At 38.9% G+C, this 26094-nt stretch overlaps 1 protein-coding gene across 3 annotated transcripts; it reads left to right on the top strand.

Moving 5' to 3' along the window:
* The first annotated feature begins 2758 nt into the window (after positions 1-2758).
* TMC3 (transmembrane channel like 3) lies at positions 2759-25453 on the top strand. 3 transcript variants are annotated; one of them, XM_040569751.1, is made up of 22 exons: positions 2759-3532; positions 4718-4861; positions 5902-5977; positions 9137-9218; positions 9914-10020; positions 11028-11126; positions 11219-11361; positions 12826-12973; positions 13963-14006; positions 14166-14313; positions 15099-15208; positions 15360-15438; positions 15953-16192; positions 17349-17477; positions 18189-18256; positions 18479-18607; positions 19658-19768; positions 20279-20404; positions 21806-21884; positions 22081-22123; positions 23167-23464; positions 24284-25453. In XM_040569751.1, exons 1-22 carry the CDS (start codon positions 3423-3425, stop codon positions 25143-25145), a joined length of 3375 nt encoding a protein of 1124 aa, XP_040425685.1. In that variant the 5' UTR covers positions 2759-3422; the 3' UTR covers positions 25146-25453. The 3 variants fall into 3 exon arrangements, with proteins under 3 accessions (XP_040425685.1, XP_040425686.1, XP_040425687.1); XM_040569752.1 differs by lacking the exon at positions 15953-16192; XM_040569753.1 differs by lacking the exons at positions 2759-3532; positions 4718-4861; positions 12826-12973 and having other exon boundaries at positions 5915-5977.
* Positions 25454-26094: the final 641 nt, after the last annotated feature.

The following is a 26094-nucleotide window of genomic DNA, read 5'->3' on the forward strand; positions in this document are numbered from 1 at the left end:
GGAGGAAATTTTCCTTAGTAAGACCTCTATCAGTAACATGAGTTTAATGTTTCTACATGTTTGTCACATTACTCAGGGCTCTTTCTCAGATTATTCTGCTTCTGTTTGAGTTTGTGGTGCAGGCAAACCACAAAATGAAGACCTAAAGCTGGATACCCTGGCTGTTAGGACCAGCACAGCAGCAAGGTCAGCTTACTGTAAAGACACCACCAGGTGTCAGGTGCTTCAGGTTTTATCTAGGTTTCACCATCTTGATTAGCTTGAAGCCTTCAGTTTTAAGGGTGTGTTTTGGTTTATTAAACGCGTAATAAGTTTCAGGTGCACTGAGTTTCATAGGGCATGTTGTTACATTGATAATCGATTATGCAGAGATCTTCAGCATTAACCAACTGGCACTAGTCAATAAAAAATAAAGGCATGTTAACAGTCAATTAGTGCTGATGGAATGGGCTTGTTACCTGGACGCAAAGCTGCACTGCTCTTCTGGCCCAGAATAGTCTCTCCACATGATATAGGGTGACACACAGCCATGTGGATGCTAGATTGCTGCATTGTTTGAAATTACGTATATATGGAAAATATTTGAATTTGTTAAAGGAGAGCAATGACTAAGCATAGCTGGAATAAGTAGCAAACTAATGGATTTTAGTAGGCTGTCCTGAATAGAGAGGCATTTATTCTCCTGAGCAAAGCAGCAGAATCTGGTCCCCATTGCTGTACCACTGGCCAAAATGCAAAGCAAATAACTAACTACAACCCAGAAAATATATTTGAACTGACGTTTCATTGCTTTCAGATTATAAAATTGAAAGCATATCTTGCAGCAGGTCACAAAAGTGGTGATGTGGGTGTGTTTGCAGTACTGACTGAACATCAAAGCTTTAAAAGGCTTTTCTGGCACCCAGAATAGTTCCTCTGTTTGTTTTTCCAGCTGGAAAGTGGTGATAAGTCTTTTAATGGAGACATAGTTCTGGGCTGAAACATGTTCCTTTTGGCTGCTTGCTTTCACTTGATGAATGGTCTGACGCACAGAGAGGATGTTAGGGTGCTTCTTCTGGCCTGTGAACTTGAAGCCAAACAACAAAGCCATTCCAAGGCTGGGGAATTTAGGTAAGGCACAGGTAGCTTGATATGCCAGAGATCTAACAACCTTTGTTTTACAGAATTCACTATGAAAATAATAAAACATAGTACAGAAAAAGTAGGATTTTTATGCTCCATTCTTCTTGGGAAGCTGAATACTGGAGCCTACACCCTTTAGTCTCCATTGCTGCTGAAGGAGGTGTGTACAGAAGATGCTCAGAATGTGGTTGGGATGAGTGAGTTGAGTTCAGAGAAAAATCTACAGAGTAAATAGAACATGGCTAAGTGATGTTTCCACCAATGTTTTTAACTATGTTTAGAAGTCATGCACATGTGACAAAAGGAGGAATTAAAGGAGTGGTGCAGAATACAGGTGCCTGCTTTCACTGAGCTTTTGGTGGGGCATTTCTGGAGCTATTCTGTGGCTCTTCCCATTTGTGCTAATGGAAGTCCCAGATTTCTGGTGAGGCTTCAAACAAGATGCAACTGGAGCTCTGGGCTTCACAAGCCTCATTATTTATGGTCTGAGAGATACTTGTGTGGTAATGAGGCTTGTGACTTTTTAGTCCCTTAATTATTTAGCTAAATAAGTATAGTACAATGGACTGAACCATAATAATGGAAAAGTAGGATTTCTCAGCTAGTGGCAGTATTTTTGATTAGCTCAGGGCAAAGGGGAAAAGCAGTCTGTGCGTGTCTCTACAGGAAATGTAGCAGAGAGAACTTAATGTTCTTTCTTGTCAGAGGCTGCAAATAAAAGTTAACTACAACAGACCATTGATTTATGCAACTGAAACCTTTGCCACATTGTGCACAGAGCTATTACAGAGAGAAACACCAAGTTAGGAACAAGTGAAAACTCTCTGTAAACTCATCCCTTTCCTCCCAAGTTCTGAGCAACAAATTATGTCCATAGAATCTAATAACAAAGGTGTTTTTTTGGCCCATTTTGCTCTGTTTTAATAACGTGACCTAAAATACCTGTAACTTTTATGATGGAGAAAGGCCCTGGAAATTCACTTGATGATGTGGCAAGTTGCTGGTCCCAACAAAACTTGGAGCAGTCTATTCTTTCCTGACAATCCAATACCAGTACCGTGGAGAGGTGGTGTTGGAGTTGACTATAGGAACTTTAGGAAGTTTATGCCCACAATGACTGTTAATGAAGTGCATTACTGTGAATAATACATAATCATCATATGATAGACGCAGAGTACCTCAAAATTTGTGATAAATTGCATGCTATTCCTGTGAAATGCAGAAATATTCTATATTTATTGGTGGGAAGCGAGGCATAAAAATGCAAGAACTTGCCCCAGGACTTGAATAAAGTGAGAGAAAGATAGTAGTTACTTAATACAGGTCCTTAAGCTGCCATCACTGATCCATTCATTGACTTTTAAAGTGACTTTGTGTTAGGTGTGCATTTAGTATCTATGAAATTAATTTTGTAATAAAATTAGTTAAGTAGTAGAGCTGAAGAAATGGGAAATGAACATCAGATGACAATATTTTCCTGTGTTTAAGCTCTAGGAATAATTATTAATATTGATAATCTGAGAAGATGCTTAAAGCAAATGGTGAAAAAGTTACAGTACTTAATGGAATTGAAAATAACTAAGATACTACAAGTTTTGAGAAAGAGTGAATTGCTTGGTAACATGTACTTGTCTGAATGGCAGGTATTTTGATGCATCCAAAAGAGAAGTCATAAATCCAGGGCCAGTGAGTGCAGGTCACACTGCAATGTGGGGCCAGGGCCCGGGAGAGCAGCAGCTCTTGCATTGTGGCAGGGCTGTCCCCTTGGTAGTTCTGTGGGAAAATGCCATCACATTTTTGTCTGTCAGCAAAGACACAATACAATACAAACAATTCCTGCTTTACATGAGCAAGAACTTTCTCTCAAACACATGAAGCAATGATGACAGTCTTTCCAGCGCGGTCATTGCAAACATCACCCAGCGTGATTCAGCCTGGTTTGGCAGGGTGGCACTTTGAGGGATCACCTCATCTGTCACAAGGGAAACTTGGCTCTGCTTTAAGGACTGCAGCTGGCCCACCCTTGGATCCTGTTCCCTACCTCACTTCTAGGAAGTTCATTTAAAAGCACCCTGGCTGCTGTGTGCTGCCGCTTTAAGGCATGCACGCACTGCCAAGCTTCAGGTCCTGCCACTGCAGGAGCACCAGGCGCAGGCAGCAATCCTATGATCAGGGCTCGGCACTCCCTCGCTGCTCTCTACTTAATAACGTTTGCCTGCTTGGGAGACAGCTGACCAGTGAGCTGAAGGCTTTCGTCTAGCGTGGCAGAGTTTCACCTGGTGCTGGCGGCAGCTCCCACCATGGCAGCAGCTCCAGGTGCTGCTGCAGTAAAAACTGCAAAGTCCTGCAAAAAGTACCAGACAGTGAAGCGGCACGCCAGCATCTACACCTACCAGGAGCCACCCCACAGGTAAGGAATCCTGCTCTCTCCTGAAGTGCAAATATTCCTTATTGAGCAGAAGTGTGGGGTCTTGTCTTTTGCCTTTCGTTTAGGCAGAGTGTACTAACGTGAAAAGGAGCATGAGAAATATCACTCCTCTCTCTATTTTTAGATGTACTTTAAACCTCTTTTCTTCTTTTTTTCTTCTCATAAAAGTAATATTTCATACTGCATCATAAATATCTTCAGCATAACTCTAGTGAGTTCAGGGTATAGCAGGGTAATAAATCTCTCTATGCTTTTCCTGTGTATTATAATTGCCCTTGAATATCCACTGTGACCGAAGGTCAGAGTGAGGACTGTGGATCAATGGACCAGCAATCTGACCACGTATATCCTTTGAATGCTGGTACAAGAAAACGTTTAGGTTGATTTATTTCAAATTGATTCAAAAGTGTTCAGTTCTGTTCACATCATGCAAGGGGAAATAGTGGCAACAGGTTTTTAGCCGTGAGTCCCTGCAAGAGTGAAGATTGCTGCTATCACGTACAATAGCCTGTTTAAAATGGGATGAGAGAGCTGTAGCTTAGCAAATGTGGTGACAGCATCAAAAAGATGATTTAATAATCATTCACAGAAATCTGCATTGGAACACATAATTTTTTTTACAGGAATATGTAATTCTTGGTGTGCTGGGGTCTTACACTCCTGTCCTCCCAGCAGAGAACAGGCGCAAAGGGCAAGAATTTCTTAGCATTTCTTCCCCTCATTTTAACAAAGAAAAACTTCTTCATTATTACCATCAAAGTAAAAGGCCAACACCGCATGGCAAGCAAATGAATGTTAAGTGCTCTTGCTGGAAATGTTTAGACTGCACTTTGTTCCAGAAAAATATACAGAATGTCTTGCTAGCCTGATGTAAAAGGTGTATGGCTGGAAAGGCTGGGAGAGCAAAGACTGGAATTCCTGCTAGGGAGCACGGATGAGTTATAACTGAGTAGCAGGTGGTGGGGAGGAAGAGGCACGTCTTAGAGATGGGGAAATCGTCCGAATTATTCATCAACTCTAAAAACAAGAAGGTCATGCAAGTTTCCTAGCTTATTGCTGTCATATTGCTCTCATAGATTGGGTGCTGTACAAATCAACAGTTTGGGGATCTGGAGGGTAATAATTTGTCTTGTTTTTTCTCTCATGGGGTGTGTGCTGGACCGTCAGCAACTCAGATGAGGATATCAGTGAGGATAAGGCTGACAACCATGACCCCGAGCAGATCTTTCAGAACATTCAGTACCAGAAGGAGGTCATGTCCAACATCCGCTGCAGGCCGTGGCCGATGAGGCAGAAGCTGCGGGCGCTCAGGTAACGGTGTTTGCACAGAAGCTCTCAGGCTTACTGACTGACCGTGTTTCCAGCTGCAGTTTTCCAGTGTAAGCTGAAAAGGAACGAGCCCAGAAATGATTAAGAGTGGCTAGGAAAGCACGGTGTGAGTACGCTCTGATGAGACCTGAGAGCTGGTTGTAATCTTCAGGTAATATATTGTAAATGGCGGTAAGTAATGCATGCTGTTAGCACATTTGGTGTAGTCATGATGTTTCACAGCTTAAGATCTCAATAGTTATATTAACACTGCCATATTTGCAATGCAAAAGGTGGGTGTCCAACTCTTTCAGTTAAACTGTGTTAGGTCTTTCACAGTATGGTCTACTTGGGACTTGCTCTTTTTCCTCTTCATCAGGCCTCTTTCTCTTAAAACACTGTCTGATGCGAGGATGGCATTGTAGTCCTGAGGAAGTCCCAGCAGCAATAGGATCCTTGCTTAATTTTGGAAACAAAGTGATTTTTCTCTGTTACACAGAATAGTGACTTGATGTCTCCCTGCTCCTACATGACTTCTGTGTTGATGAGTTTCCTGTGGTCCTCATCCACCTTCTCCTGAAGTTAAAGATCGAGGATAAGCAGCTTTAGGATCGGATATGAATCTATTTGCATCTTGAAAGAGCTCTATACAATATTCTTATGTATCCACATAAGATTAAACATGCTGTCATGACAGTTGTCTTATTTTAGTCATTTCGGTTGTGCTGCTTTAAGAAAGATTTGAATTAAAAGGACATGGGGGAAAAACACACACACACACACATACACACACGAGAGAGAGAGCTCTCCCTGCAGTAAAAGTTCTTAATGTCAAGTTTTCTCAGACAAAGCTGTCAGTGGTTTTAAAGTGGTAGTAAAAACTTCAGTAGGAAAAGAAAAAAAGCTTTGCCTGGTTAAGGATTTTATGGTGTGACATAGTCCATGACAGTGTTTCAGAGCACTTTACTAGTTGCTGCCTGTGCAGAGCTAGGGGTTCAGAATAATGGCATCGATGTAAAACAAGATTCCACCTTCTTGTGCAGACAGGCAAAGGAGATTGTGCTGAAGTATGAAGGGAGGCTCACTAGAACAAGAGGCTACCAAGCTGCTGGTGCAGAGGTATGTCTGCTGCTTCTTAAATTACAGCTCCTCTCTATACCTATAGTCATTTGCAGTTTTTATTCACAGGAGTGTGTGTTTTCTGTGCTGTCCCAATCTCCATCTCAAGAACTCTGTAGAGGGAGGAAAAAGGAGTTAAAAGCTTCTTTTTTCTTTTTTCCTTTCTTTTTTTCCAATTGTGAATTTAGTAATTACATTTTTGCAGACTCATTTAATGTGTGAGGGATGGATCTCCTATTAACACAGGATAAGCTTCCTCCTCAAATAATATATGAATATTGATGTCTGCCAGAGGGGGTGATGGGAATGGGATACCAACAATACAATGTCAGTATTCTCTGAAGAGCAATTTCAGCAGACTGTGGGGCCACAGTTCAATAGTTTAGTATGAAAAATGTGTCTAGCTTTTATTTTGGAAGACAATCCTACAGTAGCTTATTATAAATACATTGTCAAAGAAGGCTTTTGTTTGCATAATACTCAAATAATTTGAATCTAATCTTAGCAAATCTATTTATAACACTAAAAATAGACCCTGGCCCTAATTGCTGGAAATTAATAACACACAGGAATTTGTCCTTAATATGCAATGACCAGAGAAGAGGTCTTTAGTCATCTAAGCAGTCAAGAATATTTGTGTCATCATAATGAGTAGACTTTTAATGATGTAATTCATCTTAATTCTAAAAGTCAGGGTTGTAACAGTAAAATAGAACACCATGTATATTATTTGTGTGAACAAGTGAAAGGCTGCATGTGTAGCTTGTTTTCTGTTATGGTGGCACACAGCAAAAGTTAAAACTACTACTTTTTGAGGGAGGAAAGTCTCATCTTTTCTTGTTCTGCCTTTTTGTGTATGGCAAATGCAGTGGAAGTAAGATACCGTTAAATACTGTTTCATACCTTGGACTTCAGTGGAACTAGGATGTTAACTAGAAAGAGACATGCTAAGGGTCTGCAGTATGTGTTGGTAAATCAGGTACTGGGCTCCCTTCTTGTTCTTATTCCCGTTTCTATAACAAAATCAAGATTTCATCTTAGAGTTCACAATGATTCAAGCCTGTATCTAATCTATTTGCCTCTACTGCATGCTTTTGCCTGAAGATATTCTGCACAGAGATATAATTCAGAAGTTAATTAGCACCACTTATTATGTGTAGGATATTATTTTTTCCGGCACAAATTAAAGAATATAGCCTTTATTTCAGGGCTAAGTTATTAATAATAATAAGTATAACAGAATAAGCTGAATTGTTTATTAAACTGGAAGTATTATCTTAGAAAATAGTGTGGTGACCAAAAATGCACCACAGTAAAAACAAGCACTAGATCATCAGAATACGAATTTAATGTTTGAGCTAAAAACGAAATGTTTGCATCAACCTGTAAGATGTCATCAACAGTCTGAAGGTAACTGAAGCTGTTAAGTGTATCCATTTTTAAATTAGCTTGTAAAATTGGCAAAATACACACTGTTCATAACTGGACAAGCCATTCCTGATGGTATTTATAAAAATTGAAGCTAAAGTACTTATTACTGTTTTGACATTGCCACTGAAGGAATTTTGTTTTTCAGTTCAACTGTTTTCACGTTTATTTTTTTCTTTACATTTACATTTAATGCTGATATCCATACTCTGGATTATAAGGGTATAATTATCCTTTCTTTTTTATTCAGGTATGTAGTAGGTAGAAAAAGAGATGATAGTTATCTAACTATAATTTTAACTACATGGACATCTTAGTGTACTTTATAAAACTGCAACACAACTGGTACAAGCTACCTGATTCCGGTCTCAGCCTTGTGAATCCTGTTTTCAAATGAAAGTAGCAATCCTGGCAATTCCCATGCAACTCGCAACATCTACAATTTCTTTAATTAAAATAGTTCCAGTTCATGCAATAAAAATATTCGCATCGCCATAAAAATTAATTAACTTTGGCCAAAAAGATTGATGATACATTCAGTAATTAAAATGTGATTTACTTCTCTTTGGTTTCAGGAGATTAGATTTCATGATGCAATATTGACACTGCTGCTGACTAAAATAGAGTTTTTAAAATATTTAGCTGTACTATGAAATGTACTTTATAATGAATAAGATATACAAATGTTATTTTTCTATTGATACTGTCATGTTACAGCTCTAATTCAACAAATCAAAGTCTACGCTCAGTTTTGCTCATGCAGATCTTTTCTTTTCCTACGTGCACATCCCACTGTGTGCAGGAAGATGCTTTGCTTTGAGCATGCCAAAATATGGAGATTGAATAAGGACTGTACAAAGCATAAGCACAGTGTTTCTGTAGGTGCCAATTGCAATGTGCAAAGATGAGAATATAGTTGCTGAATTTACTGCTGTTGAATTATGAAAAGCTTATTTGTCCTCTAAGAAAAACTGGTGTCCCACTTCTCTTCAAATTTGAAATTTGTTGTACGTTCATTTGTTTGCCCTAGAAATTCAATTTATTATGTTTAGTGCAGTGGGATTCCCTCATAAAGTATATGGAGACTGATTTGTATTGGCTTAGTTTATCTAGAGGACCTGTAGAATTCCTCTTAAGGATCTTGGCTGTGTTTTGTTTTGTTTTGGTTTTGACTCTCAGGTCTAGTTATATATCTTTGCAACTTCTTACCCTAAAGGCGTATGCCGTGGAGTCATTTTGTGATGCTCTTCCAGGCATCTTGCAACCAAACTCCATCTGGCAGGCTGGAGAAGGGGGTGATGGGCACAGGCAGAGTGAGAGCTGCTTCCCCCAGCATCTCCCTCCACAGCCCCAGCCTGAAGGGGCAACAATGGGGAACAGCGCCTATCAGCTTCTGTATGCCTGGCCCTTGTGCGTCAAAGGTGCAGGTTGATGGCTACTGACTGTACCCACAGAGGTGTATAAATCCCTCATATTTGTTAGGATTTGATTGTAAGCAAGGTCAAGGGCTCACGTGCCTTCTCACATTTTGCGTGTTTCTAAAACTCACCGTGGTTTGCTTTGCCCATCTCAACCCCACAGACATGCTCTGAGACCACAGCAATTAATAGTTGCAGTATTTCTTGTGGTACCAGATAAAAGAGAGGTGAGCAAAGTGCTCTGATGGATTTTTTTTTTTCTTTTCCATGCAAAATTGTCACATTTCTTTGTGTTTTCTTTTTTTTTCCTCAGCTTTGGAGGAAGTTTCTTCGACTTGCATATAATTTTGTGGTCATCTTTATTCCTTGGGAAATGAGAATAAAAAAAATTGAGAGTAAGTATAAAGATTTAATGGGATTTAACAGTAAAGCACTTGCTGAAATGATTTACTTTTGGATTTACTGAATTAAATAGTACTTGGGAGGAAGTGTTAAACGTAAACTTTGAGCAGCAACACAGTTTTCACTTAGAGCTTTCCCTTTTCCTACTTTGCCTCAGACACTGCACAGTTCTCATTTATGACCTTAGTGTGGGGTAGCTTTAAAAAATAAAATCAGTTCTGTCCCATTGTGGTTCTTAAAGAGCAGCAAGCTTTGGGCATAGCTTATTGCAGTCCATGGGGCAGCATCCTTGGGCCAAGTCCAGATGTGCCCAGGACCACGTGTGGCATACAACCTGCCTCGCCAGCCCCGGTGTCAGTGTCATTGACATGAATTAGGGCAGTGCTTATCATCCTCCCAGTGGCTGGCACATACCTATGTGCTTCTGCAGCAAAGGAAATGGCTGCATGATGTCACCCAGTGTGGCAGCTTCTTGCATAAATACTGCTGGTAATTATCAGACTTCCCCAGCAGAGTTTGTGTCGGAATTGTGTTCTCCACATTGACATGCTAACATATTCACGACCTTGCTGTTTGCACCGCGTGAATGAGGCATGGTTTTCTTTGGTCTTTAAGTAATACTTCATGAATAAATGATATGAGCTTTTATATACTGTGTAGCTCAGATAACTATTTTCTGTGGTTTAAGGTCATTTTGGGTCTGGAGTTGCCTCCTATTTCATCTTCTTGAGATGGCTATTTGGAATCAATATTGTACTTACCATAATGACAGGAGCATTTGTAGTCTTACCAGAGGTAAGAACGTATGGTTAATACTTGCAGAAAAATGCTTACTTGTTGCACTTCCCTTTCTGAATTAAACAAATGCCACACTTAAAGGCATACATCAATTTAAAATAAATTATTTAAAATAAATTCCACTGTTAAGAGGGTTTTTTTCTGCCAAAGGGTAAGAGAATTTTGCTATTAGTGTTAGAGATTATATTTTGTCAACATGGTACTAATGCTTTTATAGAATATGTTTGTATCCGATTACTAAAATGAAGAATCAAATCCTAAAAGCTGCAGCTGGTGTTGAGTACACTCAGGTCCTGCTAATGTCGTTTACAGGCAGAAAAACATAACATTTGCGTCCAGGCTCCAGTTTATTGTCCATTAGAAGGCATTTTCTAGAAGTCTGAACAGACATAACTTTGTTTAGGTCTTGCATACAAATAAGGCTATTTATTAACTTTGTTAAATAATTAATAAATGTTATCTTGCCTCACCGAACCTGTGTTTCAATAATGTCACCAGAAACGTGTCAGTGTCTCATTTTTCTTCACATTGGTGAAGATGATAAAAGAGAAAAGCACCCCCAAAGCACAAGAAAAAAGAAAAAAAAGTAAATTGAAATGGAAAAGATTCATTTTCATTTTTTGATTTTGTAAATAAAAGTGGATTTAATTTTAAAATACTATTTTGAGATCAAATATTGTTATATTTAATTTTAAAATGCTTAAATTGAAATGGACGATATTTGTCCATTTTAAATATGTATTGTTAATGATTTCACTTGACCTCTCTTTTCATTTTTCAGCCATTTAGAAGATGTCTACAGAGCACTAAATTACCTCATAGGTAGACCACAGATGGCCAAAAAAATCTAGTTTAGCGGAAAATGAATGCAGGATTTCTCGTGGAATTGCTAGTTGGGGCAGGATGACCAAAGCCCTCGCTATCTGATATACCAAATGGGGGGCAGGCCTTTGAGGGTCGGAGGGTCCCTCAGAGTTTTTGAGACTTTGTCTCTTTTTTCCCAGCTGCTGGCCGGAGCGCCCTTCGGCAGCACAGTCAGCAAGACCATTCCCAAGGAGCGCATCGCCTCTGCTCAAGATCTGGACACCATCTGGTCACTGGGGGCAAGGCTAAATCCACTCTTTATTTTAAACCCCTCGCTGTTTGGTTGTAGCCGTTATTTACTGACCTTACTTACCGACTCTGCTCTCTGCAGGGCTACCTCCAGTACTCCGTTCTGTTTTACGGTTACTATGGTCGGGACAGGAAGATTGGGAAAGCAGGATACCGGCTGCCCCTCGCCTACTTCCTCGTGGGAATGGCAGTGTTTGCTTACAGCTTCATCATTCTCTTAAAGAAGTAAGATTTCCCGTTTGTTGCCGTTCATAAGCTTACATGTTCTGGCAGTTAATGGTGTATTTATCCCATTTCCTCTGCCTTTATCCTGCATGGCTCTATTAACCTGCTAATAGCAGGGTGGCAGACTGGTTTTAATTATAGCGTGCTCTTTATCTTGCTGTTGATCTCTTCTCCCTCTTCGGTTTCCCAGTCTATAAAAGGAGGGCAGCACAGAAGATCTGTGTGGTTTATGTTTGTATAGAGTTAGGTCTGACTCTCCTGGAAGTTTTTCTCTTTTCCTCTTTACTGGTTTAAATATTGCTATGACAGAAATTTAGATTTTACGTGTAATGCTTTCAAGCATTATTATTCCCATCTACTGAAACACAAGTATAAAAATGCTGTCATAGATGCAATATCCTTTGCATCATTTCAGCTGGTATGTGGTATCCCATTCAAACATGAGCTTAATTCCTTTGCTGTTTAAGGGCCAGGAGTTAGAAGAGAGCAAGACTAAGTGCTGGCCATAAATCCAGGAATGTGCAGTGCCTACAGAAGGGCAAGGTCACTCTATCCTCTCGATTCACTTTCTCCTCCCTTCTGGATACCTATTTATCTGGCACAGTGTAGTCCAGGGTGATTTTTAGTGTTGCCTATAATAACTCTCTGTTTCAAAACTGATCCCTTTTCATTTATTTTTATTCTAGCTGCTAGTTTGTGCCAGGGTCACTGATACGCTTGACACTGATTTACACATCTGCAGTTTCTGCAGATTAGCTTTTCTCTTTCTGATTTAGCCCACTGACTTCTTGGTTGCCTGACTATTGTAGTCCTTTTAACACTGTCCTTTTAGATGCCCTTTCTTTCATAAGCTATTAATCTTCTTTTAATTTCTTAGAGTTTGCAATATTCTGCATTCTTGACTGTGACAAGTAGGTGTTGTGTTTTTTTTCTTTTTCCCAAAGTCTGTAAAATGGCACTGGGCTTCTATTTGACAATAACATATATTTTGAGGATGAAAACAAAACAACAACAAACACACACAAAACAAAAACAAGCAGATCTTCTGCATGATCATTAGTTTTGCCAGACTGGCTCATAATCACATTAATTGTGATGATATGTTACAGCATTTTCTAGCTGGATCGTACCTGGAGATCTTAAAACACTTTTAGCTCACAGCTCTAGTGAGATAGGTTTGCTTTTTTTTTTTTTTTTTTTATTATTAGCTATAAAGAACGTAAATACCAAACTGCACTTCCACCCTGAGTCACTTGTGCACTAGAACAAAAGTGAAGTTCGTTCTTGCAACCTCACCCTATTTTATTTTCTTCAGATAATTTACAGCAATGACACCAATTGCCACAAAATTTTCATGGTTCTAAAACAAAGACAACTGAAAACTATGAACCAAACCACTGACTTGATACTTATCTTCACACATCAACAACGTTTTTTTCTTTTTTTTTTTTTTTTTTGGTCCAGAATGGCGAAGAACTCAAGAATGAGTTTAGCAAGTGCCTCTGATGAAAATTACACTTTCTGTTGGAGACTGTTCTGTGCCTGGGACTATTTAATAGGAAATCCCGAGGCTGCAGAGAGCAAAGCTGCTGCCATAGTTAACAGCATTCGGGTGAGCATCCACCCCACAATTTTTTTAGAACTGAATTGTTTGTTAAGCTGGAAGTTAAATACGCTTTTCCTCTCATTTCCTTGCACTCTGTTGTTTCTTGGTGTTCATTGATGAATGTCTTTGCCTAGGGGAGGGCTGGTATCATACCTCTGTGTGGTAATGCAGTCATATCATACTTGCCGATGCTGTTGCTCCTTTTCATACTGTCGTGTCCCTACATGGCCATTGTGTTCCTCTTGGGAAATGTTTTATTTAATGCCACCATATGTGTGACAGGAAGCTAGAAAATTTGCAACAAATTTGCTCGTGATGCAATTTCATTGAACAGTAGAATCAAAGTTACATTAACAATGTAAAAACACTGATTTATTTCATATCTCTGTAACAAATGGTCCAAAGACACCTTACATCTCTATCAATATTAAAAAGTTGAATTAAATACAGATATCTTCCACTTAGAATTTAAAAACAGGTATGGTTTTCCTCAAAAGCAATTTACTTCATAAATTTAGTGTATTCTTATAAATCATTAAACCAAATTACTTCAAACTACATTGAAGACAAATTAATAATGAGATTTAGTTACTTCAGTGACTGAGGATAGCTTTTGACAGTTGTGTATTATATTACTAACTCGGAGATTTTATAGGCACATCCTGCAAAAAGGATCCAGTAGTGTAAACCTCTACTAGTAGACCATGAAACCACTGCGACAACACAAGTTAGCAGGACCTGTCCAGCACAGTAAGAGACAAAAGTGGCTGAAAGTGCACAAATATTTTATTACTTGCATGTTTATTTCTCAGAAATCTTCAATTCTTAAGCTCCCTTAGCACTTCCAAAACATTATGCAGAACAAAGAGGCATTTATCTACTTGCATTTCCAGGATGTGAAGTTTTTTATTAATATACTTAATACTTACTGCGAAAGATGCATGTGTTATTTTTGCTGACAGCTATTAAAATCATAATGTTGTGTTTCTTTCAAGGAAGCTATATTGGAGGAGCAGGAGAAGAAGAAAACCAAAAACCTGTATGTATATAAGATTGGGGATACTTTCCAAAGCACTGCTTCAATGCAGATAGCAGAGCTAATGTACTCGTTTCATACTTGTAAAAAAGCATGTTAGAAAAGACCCCTGGTGTCATAAGACAGCCTACTGTATTGGCTGTGTGATTTTTTGTTTTTCAGGGCAGTCACTATAAGCTTAAGGATTATTGCAAACATCCTTGTGCTTCTCTCACTTGCTGGAAGTATTTACATCATTTATTTTGTCGTGGATCGATCCCAAAGGTTAGAGCATGCCAAAAAGGAATTGACTCTTTGGGAAAAAAATGAGGTATGCTGCATTTGTCACCACTGTGTTAGAAGCAGCATTATTGTCTCGAGGCTCTCCATAGTGATAGTGTGCACTGAGGTGTAAGTCATGAGAGATGAGAAATGAGGAGCAATAGGGCAGAGCTGTGGTTACCTGGGTCTCTTTGCATGTTGGCTGTCTCTGCTCTGCACTGAGGTGTCAGCAGAACTGACACGGGCAGGGAGGTGCTGCAGGTCCTCATTTCACAGAGACTGCGCTTCTAGCTGCCCCTTATTTCATGAGGACAAAGCATAAACTCTCCTCTGTCACTTACAAATCTGCTTTTGTGCCCATGATTGAGCTGAGCGAACACTGGCCCAAGGGACTAGAAAGGACTGTTAGAAAGGAATCAGCTTTGACAATGGCTATTGATTTCAGCTGAAGGGTACTGAATGTTCTGTGAATATTTCAGTTCAGAGGAAAAAGTGGCTGCTGAGAATAAGAAGTGAATGGATATGGAGAAGACACTCATCAATTTCAGAGGAAGATGCTGTCTTTATATTTTCAACAAACATAATTTAATTAATAAAGTAATAACTTGAAAGCTAGACTATAACTATCTAGAGTAAAAATTCCTGAGTGATGTTCCAGATCTATAATTTTGGATCTCAGCTGCTGTTATTACTGATGTCAATAATAACCGTTTAACATATATTCTTCAAGAAAATCAATCACTAAAATATGCAGTACTATTTCAGTCAGTAGTCAAGGCACTACAGGAGATCAACATGCAAAGCTACAAAATGCTGCGTCTTTCTGTTCTGTAGGTAAGCGTAGTTGTGTCACTGATTACCATGATTGCACCCTCTGCTTTTGAACTTGTGGCAGCTCTAGAGATGTATCATCCAAGAACCACACTTCGCTTTCAGCTGGCCAGGTATGGGCATTCTGCAGCATAGAAAAAGCAAGGGAGGAAGAGGAAAGATGCATTCTGGTCACAAGTTTTATTTCAGACAAACCAGAGGATAGAAGAGAATTCCATGGGATATCAATGCTAATAACCTTTATCTCTTTCTTGTTGTTTTCAGAGTTCTTGTTCTGTATCTGGGAAATCTCTACAGTTTAATCATTGCTCTCCTGGATAAAGTGAATATCATGAGTGACACTGTAAGTTTAATGATATTTGCTTATGTGTAAAACCAGTTGGTTTTATAGATTTATAGATTTTATTACAGAATTCCTTCTATTGTAATATATATATCAAGTCAGGTGAAAATTAGTTTCAAATCAAAGTATTAAAAGCACTACGGCTTGATAGGATTGTAAAGTTTATTTTGTAATGTTCTTTTGCAAATACCTGTAGTCTTTTAGGATAATTGGATCCATTTAATCACTGATGTATATATAGTAAGAAAATAGATTTATGTGCATTGTTTGACTACTCAAACAAATCAGCACTTTAGGTAGTTGGAAATATTTGACCTCCACTCAGCATTTAGTGCTGTCCTAAAATTGCATCTGGACTTTGGCAGCTACTTGAAAGTCACCTAATTGCTGCTTGAAAATGCATGAAGAAATGTCTTTATGCGTATGTATGCCTTGTTGAAGGCATGGGGCTTTTGTACGTATTGCAAGTAACAGCATGTGAAAATGCAGCTTCTCAGGACATTTATTTTTTCAGGGCTCCAAAGTTAACAACAATGCAAGTAATTCTACTGCCTTCCTAGCAAACAAAACTTTTTCTAAAGAAGACAATTTATCTACAACTATTCCTTATGTACAAATTGTGAGTAGCAGCATTGTCACATCGGAAGAGTCTCACACTCAAAGCTTGACAGTCCCTGACTCACAGGTTAACAAAACAGCTTCCTATAATACCCAGAATCCACAGGATCAGTGCTGGGAGACCTATGTTGGCCAAGTATGTAACACTTATATTATTTAATCAATTCATTCCTAATCCGTATTTGACCAAAAAGTTAATATCATGTTGGGCTGTATTCAATTTTAAAGGTTTTCTTTGTGCAAATTCTGGAATTTTAGCTAAGGGTTGTGTAGAAAGAGCGAAGACTATGCAAAATGATACGGCCACAGATCTGAGCTTTGTTTTTTTGTTCAGTATCTACAATGTGTTTAGTGTTGTATGAATGTCCTTTTGCCGGGCTTCAGTCTCTGTCTTCAGCTCTGCACAGGCAGATCTCTACAGATGCATGATACTGACACAGACTGTATTTTAACAGGATGCATAAGACAAAAGTTGTCATTTCATCCTGATTCGTTTTGGTCTCTGTCAGTGCTGCACATGTCTAGTGTCCAGGCCACTGGAGTAAGAATGACGCTAGTGTGCACCTGACTTGCTTAGCTCCTTGTTCCAGAGTGAGCAGTATTAAAGGTCTTGCTTGATCATCAGGAGCAAAAATCTCCTCCCAGGTTTATTAGGTTGACTTCTATTCTTGTATAGCCACTCTCCCTATTACACAGGCATCGGGTATTTTTTCTAATTGGTGTTCTTTTTTTTCTTTTTTCCCTTTTTTTTTTTTCAGAATGGGCTAGAGATTCTTGGAAACGATCTTTTTTAATGTAATTTTGTGTTTTTAAGGGTCAAATAAGGAATAACTATTCCTTTGTAAGCATTAAACAGATTTCTGTTATGGCTTGCTGATCTTACTGTCATTGGGTTGTGTTTTTGTATGAAGAATCAGCATTTCTCATTGTGAAGCACTTATCCACTGCGTGTTACAACAGTGAGGATAATAAAGCATTGAGTTCAACAGAGTAAAATTTTCAGAACAATCACTAGAAAGAAAGGTTGAAGGCATTATGACCAGTTACATTGTTGCAAGCAGTAGAAGGCACACTGGAATTTTGATTATATTTGTTCTCTTTGCCAGAACAAAGGCAAATAAGAGAAGTCAAACAGGAAAAGCTTAAAAGGCAACAAGTTATATATTCAAATCATATTTCATCAGGGTAATAATCTGGAGCCAAAATATGAAATAGAAGCATAAATGCAAAAGAGCCGTATGCGAGGCATATTTTTCCAGAATGACTGTGTGTTGGAACAATATGTATTTCAGGAGATGCTAAAGCTGTCAATCATCGACATGATTTTCACAGTTGCAAGCATCCTGCTAATTGATTTTTTCCGTGGACTGTGTGTCCGATATTTAAGCGATTGTTGGTGCTGGGATCTAGAAAGCAAGTTTGTAAGTACAGGCTTTTATTTTATGAAAGATGCTAAAGATAGGTAGGATCCTTCCCTTAGTACTGGATGTTCTTAAAGCCTTTCAAGAGATAAATAATTTCTTGGTAGCACATGTCTATAAAGGCACAGCTCACACTGAGCTTCTCTTTGGAGGGCACGGGATAAATGCTAAGATTGGGTGTTTTTCTCAAGCCTACTCCCATGGTTGTGGTGCAAAAACTTTGTTTTTCCCAAAATGAGATGATGTAACAGTCCCAGAGAGAAAGACGAGTAGTTTGGCCTTTTGAAAACAAAGTGCATGGGTTGCTTCCCACATCCTCTTTTCTGTAGCTGTCACACAATCCATAATGGAGATAGTGGTCCAAGAAGCAAGAACCAAAAGCATATAGCCCTTTAAGAAAATTAAGCTAAGTAATATTTGGTTAGCAAGCAGCTCTTGTCATGAAAGGCTGAAGTCTGTTCTTTGTCCTTAAATAAAGAAGTGAAGTAAATTAGAGAATTAGAGAGGAATTAGTTTAATCCCCTACTACAGAGTAGGTTTTACTGTGTTCTCACTGCCTGTCAAAACTGGGTATTTGATCTGGACGTTTCAGGCTATGGGCTGTCTGACAACCACATCAGTCAAATACTTATAATAAATGATCTGGGGGGGGGGGGGGGGGAGGGGGAAGGATTAAGGTAAGGTATTAATTCTACACTGTGTTTATTGTAGCCAGAATATGGAGAATTCAAAATTGCAGAGAATGTACTGCATTTGGTCTACAATCAAGGAATGATCTGGTATGTAATCCATAAGTGATTTTTCTTGTTCTTGGTCGGTGGGTTGATTACTAAGTCTGATAATTCCCAATTAAACCTACTTAAGTAGGATATTAGAAATTCATTTTTATACTTTATTGTAATAAGAGATTGTCCGTTGATAGTTACCTATTTTTTCATGCATTTTTTGCTATAAAAATTGCTCCAGCAATACTGAGCACTGAAATGACATTATTTTTGCAGGATGGGAGCCTTCTTTTCACCTTGCTTACCAGCATTCAATGTTCTCAAGTTGATTGGACTCATGTACCTGAGGAGCTGGGCTGTGTTAACGTGTAATGTACCACATCAGCAGGTTTTCAGAGCCTCTCGGTTAGTCAAAATAAGAATGAAAGATAAAGAATAAATGAAATGCAGACAGTAGAAATGCCTTCTGTGCACAGAAACAAAATGAAAGGAGCTTTTAGTTCTGAAAATTGACAATCAAAATTGACAGATAACAAAGGTCTGTGAAGCAAAAAAAAAAAAAAAAGTAGAAAAGTAGTTACTGAGAAACTGGAGAGTTTGAAAAGCTGGGTAGTTAAAGATGTACACAGAAGAGAGGCAAATGGCATTGAATTGCCCAAGGTTGTTTTGTGATTGTACTGAAAACTCTGGTGGACATTCCCTGCAAAAAGGCAAGGTATGGATTTTGATGGGCAGTATCCAGGGCAGAAGGATTCATCAAGGGTTTCCCCATTTCACTGAAGAAATTAACAAATAGTATCAAAACTATTTTTATTACCAAAGTTTGGAGATGAATAGAACAGCATATTCCCTCCCTGACATATTTTTCATAGACCAGTAAATGCAGTCTAACACATGATTTATTTCCATAGAAATCTGATTAAGGTGCAATAAGCTACATGTGTAAACTGTTGCAAGTCCTATATCTTGGTATTTCTTTTTATGATTAAGTATCTGATTATGTCTGTTGCACAACACAACAGAATTCCACGTTTTTATTCTGTCAGGATGAATATCAGAATTGTTTACTCAAAATGGAAATAACTTAGGGCATCTTTAAATCTTAAAAGTCAATTATTTTTAACGTGTTTTGAAGATGATTTAAGTTCTGCCACTTTTTTTGTGTTCTCCCCATGACATGTCTGGGAATTAAGGCGAGTTTTTTAAAGACGAGTGCTATAAACAGTTCTCTGGCTGTAGCAGTGGTATCTGGAAAGCAGTGCAAATAGAATTTTGATCATTAAGGGTCTGTCTAAACTGGCTCTGTTCAGACTTTTTAATCAGAACAGAATGATTTTGATCTTTCAAAAACATAGATCTTGAACTTGTTAGGTAGATGCAGACTTACATCTTTCATGTTGCCTCTGTTTTTCTCTCTGATTAGTATAATCTGAAACATGTTATGCCTTCTTGCAGATCCAATAATTTCTACTTGGCCATGTTGCTGTTCATGTTGTTTTTATGCATGCTACCAACAATTTTTGCTATTGCCCGATATAAACCATCTTTAAACTGTGGTCCCTTCAGGTAAGTTATAATGGACTAATGAAAATTGAGAATGTTTTATTTCACCCTCTCTCAGTAAATTAACCAGCTTTAACGTTACCCAAATTACCAACAAATAGAAGTTTATGGATGGGACAATGCTTTTGTGCTGTCAGTGTTTTCCAGTTTAAGAATTAATTAGCTGAATATGTCAACCTCCTGAGTGAGTTGCTTTATACGCATGGTTCCAATATTTCATATTTAGATGATGTAATATGCCAGCAAGAAATCTAGCACATATCACTATCCTGTGTCTCAGTTCAAGCACCCTTCAAGCCCGGTCAATGCTTTTGCACTTCTGTAAATTTGTTTAAAAAGTAATGAACTTCCTTATAAAAGCTTATCTTTTTTTTCTTCTCCCCTTGGACTACACTGTTCCAAAGTGGTCTTGGATGAAAATTCTTATATATTCAGTGCAATATTCCTTAAAAATTTGGTGTACCAAACATTTTTTACAATTTAATTTTACTTCCTTTTTTCTTCCTCCTGTAGCGGACAAGAAAAAATATATGATATTGTTTCTGAAACAATTCAAAATGATTTTCCCACATGGTTCAACACAGTAATTACTTATATCAGCAGTCCTGTGGTGGTCCTCCCTGCACTCCTACTTCTATTGTAAGCATTTTTTTTTCATAGAAAAGTTAACTTGACTGTTAACTTGATCTCTTGAGAGTCAAATGTTGATACTAAGGAACAACCACTGCATTATTGTTAAGCGTTAAGCATATCTGAAGGGAAAAAAACTCTTACTGAATATGTGGTATATAGATCAGATGGGAATGAGAGGATATTAAAAAGACTGTCAACACGTTTTCAAAAGGACATTTCTTGTTCTGGGAAACAGTGTTAAAGCAAGTTCATTCCATTTTGTCAAGGCTTACAGTGCTGTTGGTTCTAGGAAGTTTTAAGACCTTTCTTCCCTCTCAAGAGCTCCTCAGAAGTTAATTTTCCATTTCCTCATGGTGATTAGTTGAGCTTATGACTGTGAACAGGGTTCAGGCCATCATTGAAAGAAGCTACCCAGTCCTGCTGATTCCTGACAAGATAAATCAATTATGAAGGTCTGCTCTTAAGTGTTAATGTAATACAGCTTCCTGTAGAGCTTCCAGTGGAAGTCCTTTCTTACTCCAGTCTCTAAATAATTGTTCACAGCTGGGAATTAATATTTGCTTTGAGCTGTTTGAAATTCACTTTGCTTCTGTGAAGTGTCATGTGTTTTGCTTGCTTCTTTCTGTTCTTTTTCCCCATAAGCTACAGACGACTGCAGAGTTTGTCCCACTGTAGTACCAAGCAAGTTTTTATAGCAAATCCCCAGCTTGATTTTCAGATAAATTGAAAAGACATAAAGCAGTATTTATTATTTGTAACTTTTTCCTTTAAGGCCACAGCTTCGTAAATAAACATATTTACAAACTTAAGTAGATCTATAGATTGTTTTAAACTGATGGCTAAGCACATATGTAAATGTTTGTGCTAACGAGTCTAGTTATAAGACTTTACATCATCTGAAAGCCAGTGTAATACATTGCCAAGCCAGATCTGATGTCAGCTGTGCCAGTGTAAACAAGGTGTTATTCCAAGCAGCCAACAAAATGACGTTGTGATGAGCGTGCACCTCAGCTGTAGTTCCTCTCCAAGTAACCTTGGACTGGAAAAGAAAAAGAAAAAGAAAAAAAAAAAAAAAAAAGGAGGAGGAGAAAATTTTCATTTTGAGTGTGTCCAGAATTGAAAGAGAAAGCTAGAAATGCACACAAGGTTACATGCAAAATGAAAAGACCTGTAAAAAGAAAAACACAGGCACAATTAGCACTACTGTTAAATCTGTTTTCAGTATCACATTTCTTACATTTCATGTGTGTTTGCTTGAAAAAAGGCTGTGATCCATTATTACAATATACAGGAAATGCTAGAGAACACCAACTGACCCTGTACACTATTTTGATGACTTATAAACCTTCAAAGAGAATATTGTCAAGAATATTTGATGTGATTCATAATCACCTCTTTCACTTCTAGCATGCTTATCTATTACCTACAAAGTATTGCAAGATCCTTGAAATTCACCAACAATCAGCTAAGAATGAAGATCCAAACAGTAAGTACAGCTCAAAGTACTTTTATATACAGTTTGGTGGGTCTTCAGGAAAGTGCTAGCTAATTACACCTTGAAAGTCACTTTCAGTGTTTCACAATGTAAAACACATTCTGTACTTCTTATCCTTATGCAGCAATGAATTTAGTTTCTAGTCCATAGTAATCCACTGCTTCTCATTCTCCTGAATACATTTTAGGAAAGAACTGAAGACAAGAAAAAGGTGGTTCAGATGGCAGTGGGTAAGTTGTTGAGCTTTAGAAATTCCACTATTAATAAAGCATTTGGATACAAATATATTTTGATTTCTCATTATATAGAGAGACATTCAACCATGTTCAAAAAAACTATTTCTGGTAGTCATCCTTTTAGATGACTTTTGAGCCCAGCTTGACTTGGGCTGAGTATTTTCTTACTTTTGTCACATACAGGGCAGAACCTGGTAGGCATCCCTGATTCAAATCATGTCAGACCTTGCTCAAAATTCATAGGGTAATAGGCAGAAGAGGGAAAAGGGAATGGCCCCTGTTCTTTGACCTCCCTGGGTTGAACATTTCATCTGCAATGAAGAATTTTAAGTTTTTATTGCTTACTGTGCCTGAGGGAATTTGAGCCTACACCTTCCACCTCTCAGATTTTAGCAACAAGAAACCACAAAAAGGATGTAGTCCTTCTAATCCCTCCCAGTGAAAGGAATAAGTAGATATTTGCCAAGATGAAAACGAAAAAAGACAATCCATGGTTCAGTAGCCTTATGGCTAGATCTTAATGTTACTGACCACTTAAATCGCTACCGTGGAGACGTAAATGGTGAAAAACCTGATGTAGAGCAATGTACTGATGAGGAGTGACTGTAAAGGGCAATGAAGTGTGATGAGGTCTGTGTGCTAATTTGATTTCCGTTGTTACAGAAACCAAATGCAGCTTTTGGCTGTGACCAGCACAGTCACTGGGGTCAGTTTGCTCAATCTGGCCATCTTCTTACACGTTATGAACTAAAACTGGGCTCTTGAAAAGAGACGGTGGCTTTGTGCCCACTTGGATTTCTACAGTGCAATTTCTAGTGTTTTTCTGTGTTCAGCAATAGTATGTCTGCTGCGTACTGCAGTGTGCCTATACACCCCTTTTTACCACCCTGTCTACAAGTATAGCACCAGTATCTCTTTGTGGGGTTCTGTCATCATGTGATCCCCTGACCGGTGGGTGAATTTGAGCCAATGCACTTACACAACTGCTTCTAAATGTAGAGGCCTGGAGAGATCGTGTAATAATTTCTGTTTTCTAGCCAGAATCCAGAATCTGGGTGGGAATGACAAGAGACCAGACCAAGAAAGTGATCTTATCAGTCAGGAATCTTCTGTTCGGTCCTCAACGCCCCGGAAGAATGGCAGTGTCCTGAACTTTGAATCTCCTGTGAGCAAAGGCACCAGAATACAAACCATTTCCCAGTCTGTGCCCCAAACTGTGCCCTCAACTGATGTTGCAAGACCTGTCAATGCAAATCCCACAACTTCAACTTCTTTAACGTCAGCTCCCTCAGTATCAAGTGTACAGAAATCAAGAAACAATCATACCGCTAACAGGCAAGACTTTTTGTTTTGAAATGACATTTATTCCCTCAACTCCATGACATACCTGTGTTTATTTGCAAAATAGCTGTGTATTCAGACTAACTGTCTGAAGCAGTACAGCAGCTAAGGAATTTTGTAAAAGCAGATTCATTCATGGGTACTATTCAGACTGCTGGTAACAGCACCTCCTTAATTCTCTCTTAATTCAGCCTGCCAGACAGGATTATAAAACTTTTGAAATAATGTAGTTGATGGAGTTTACACATACCTCAAGCAGAGGTAAATATTAAGCTTTCCGTCTGGCATATAAGTAAAATAGTTTGTGTGAGACGCTATTTAAAAAAACAAGACAGACACAGTAACAGTGAAGTAATCCTGTGCAGAATGCCTGTGCAAGTCTAGTTGTTGCATGACTGTTTTTGGACATGTTGGTTCAGACAGCACACTGATGATTTAAGCTACCTGTGTGGGTTTTTTGTGTTGTGTTTTTGTTGTTTTTTTGGGGGACGTTTATTTATTTATTTTTTTCCAAGTGATGAGATTAAAAGTGTTTTTAAATAGTTCCCAAAATATTAAGAAAACAGATCTGGAACACGCTTTGAAAGGTCAACAGTCTGTTGCCATTTCCTAGGGAAGTACAAATGCATCTCCTAATTTCTGTGTGTTTCTCTAACTGTTCCTAAAACTTTTGAACAATACAGATTCTGCAACGGAGATCTCTGTCCTTACAATCCAGTGTTTGACTTCTGTGTAGTTAATTTCTTATGTGTTTCGATTATATTGAGACATAAGAATATCTCTCAACATTTGATTCATTTTTTCTGTCTAAAGGTACCCAAGTGTTGTGCATGGGAGCGCAAGTGAGCTCTGTAAAACAAAGCCCTACACACCAATGACTTTCAAAAAGCATATGGAAGATGTTCATTCTGAGCCTCTCTTTAGAAAAAGCATCCGGCAGGCAAATTCAGATGCTCTTGGGGCGGGGGCTCCTGTTTTTGTGGGACGCAGACCACATGCTACCAGATACATTATTGTTAATGAAAATGAGTCCCGCAAAAAATCGTCCCGTTTTACCTCCCGACTCCAAAGGCAATTCCGAATGGAAGAACCAGGAGATGTTATTGAGTTGTATCCACGCAACGTTAGAAGATATGTGGTTCGCACACCACACCGGGTGTATTCTCCTCATCCCAGTGAAGAGGAGGAGGAAGAAGAGGAACTTAGGAGACACTACATGAACAGATCCCACCGCCCTCGTTCACTGTCTGATCTTCGCCCGGCACCAAGATTTTACGTTGGGGAGCATGCTGATGGCCATGTTCTTATGAGCAAGGATCTAGCCAAAGTGCATTACAAATCCTGGGATGATGGTTTCGAGCTAGACCTGGACAGACCTCCATATGCTTACAAGAAAGTGCACCTGAAAAATGTTGAAGCTGACCAGCACTGTCCTGAGCCACATATGAAACCTAAGTCAAAGCATAAGCTGGAGCAATCTCTCACAGAATCTGATTCAGGTTCCGTTGAATCCAGCAGTGATCCGCAGAACAGCAGCAATGACCAATATATCCAGGTCATTCACAGCAAAGAAAAGTACCTGAAACCTGGGTCAAAACTCACTAAAAAGAAATCAAAGAACAGTATTGATCTAAATATGTCTGAGCCTAATGAACTGGTATGCTCAAATGTCTGAGAAAGTGCCCCAGCCTTTTTTGTGTTTTGGACAGGTGTATGTGCATTTGTTGTACTTGTTGTTTGAGGTCTATTCGAATAACTACAACAGTCTTTGGAACAACAGTGTGTGCAGCTATTTGAGGTGGGAAAGTATAGATAGCCTTGTGTTTTACTGTTAACTGTACCTTGCTTCCATATCACAACTGATGCATTGCAAAACTTGGAAAATTATTGCAATTTATTACTTGTTATGCTGTTTAAAAATACTGGAAAAGCAGAAGCTATGTACTCGGGGCATGTTAATTAAACCTGTACCCAAACATGTCAGATGAGGTTCTCTTTGTCTCCTTGACACAGTCACAGCTTAAGATGCTCCCAGTGAATAAATTGAGCAGGTAATAACCTTCCTCCAAGCAGGGCCGCAACCTGTAGCCCGACTGACATCTTGCTGAGTCTACCCTGAATATGGGGCAGCTCAAAGAAATCAGTGACAGGTCAATTACCGAGCCTAGTGAGTTTCTTTACACTGTACTACATGGACAACTGAATTATTTGATCGTGGAAGTCCATGCAGCCTCACAGATGAAGTCCTAGGTCTTGTGTTCATTTTCTGGGGAGCCTCCTCAGCTCACGCTGATAAACTTCACTACAAGACTTTGGGGAAAACTTTCTCTCCATGGCCTTTTAAAAACGTATGTCATTACTCCTGATTTATCCTGTCTTTTTTCACACAGTCTTGCAATTCTGCGCCTCCTTTAGATGCTGAAGATGTTTTTTTTCGGGATGAAAGCCTGCAGCCGGCCGGCCCGCCGCTCCGGCCTGTCGGTACGCCATCCATCTCGGATGAAAGCAGCAAAACCCTGGCTCCCGGCGCTCCTTGGAGGCCGGAGGCGACCCGATCGACGTCCCTTCGCCGCTGCCTGGCTCGGGAGCCGATCCGGGGCGGGCGGCGGCAGGCCGCTTCCCCT

The sequence above is a fragment of the Cygnus olor genome, chromosome 11 (assembly GCF_009769625.2).
Source record: "Cygnus olor isolate bCygOlo1 chromosome 11, bCygOlo1.pri.v2, whole genome shotgun sequence".
Taxonomy (NCBI): Eukaryota; Metazoa; Chordata; class Aves; order Anseriformes; family Anatidae; genus Cygnus; species Cygnus olor.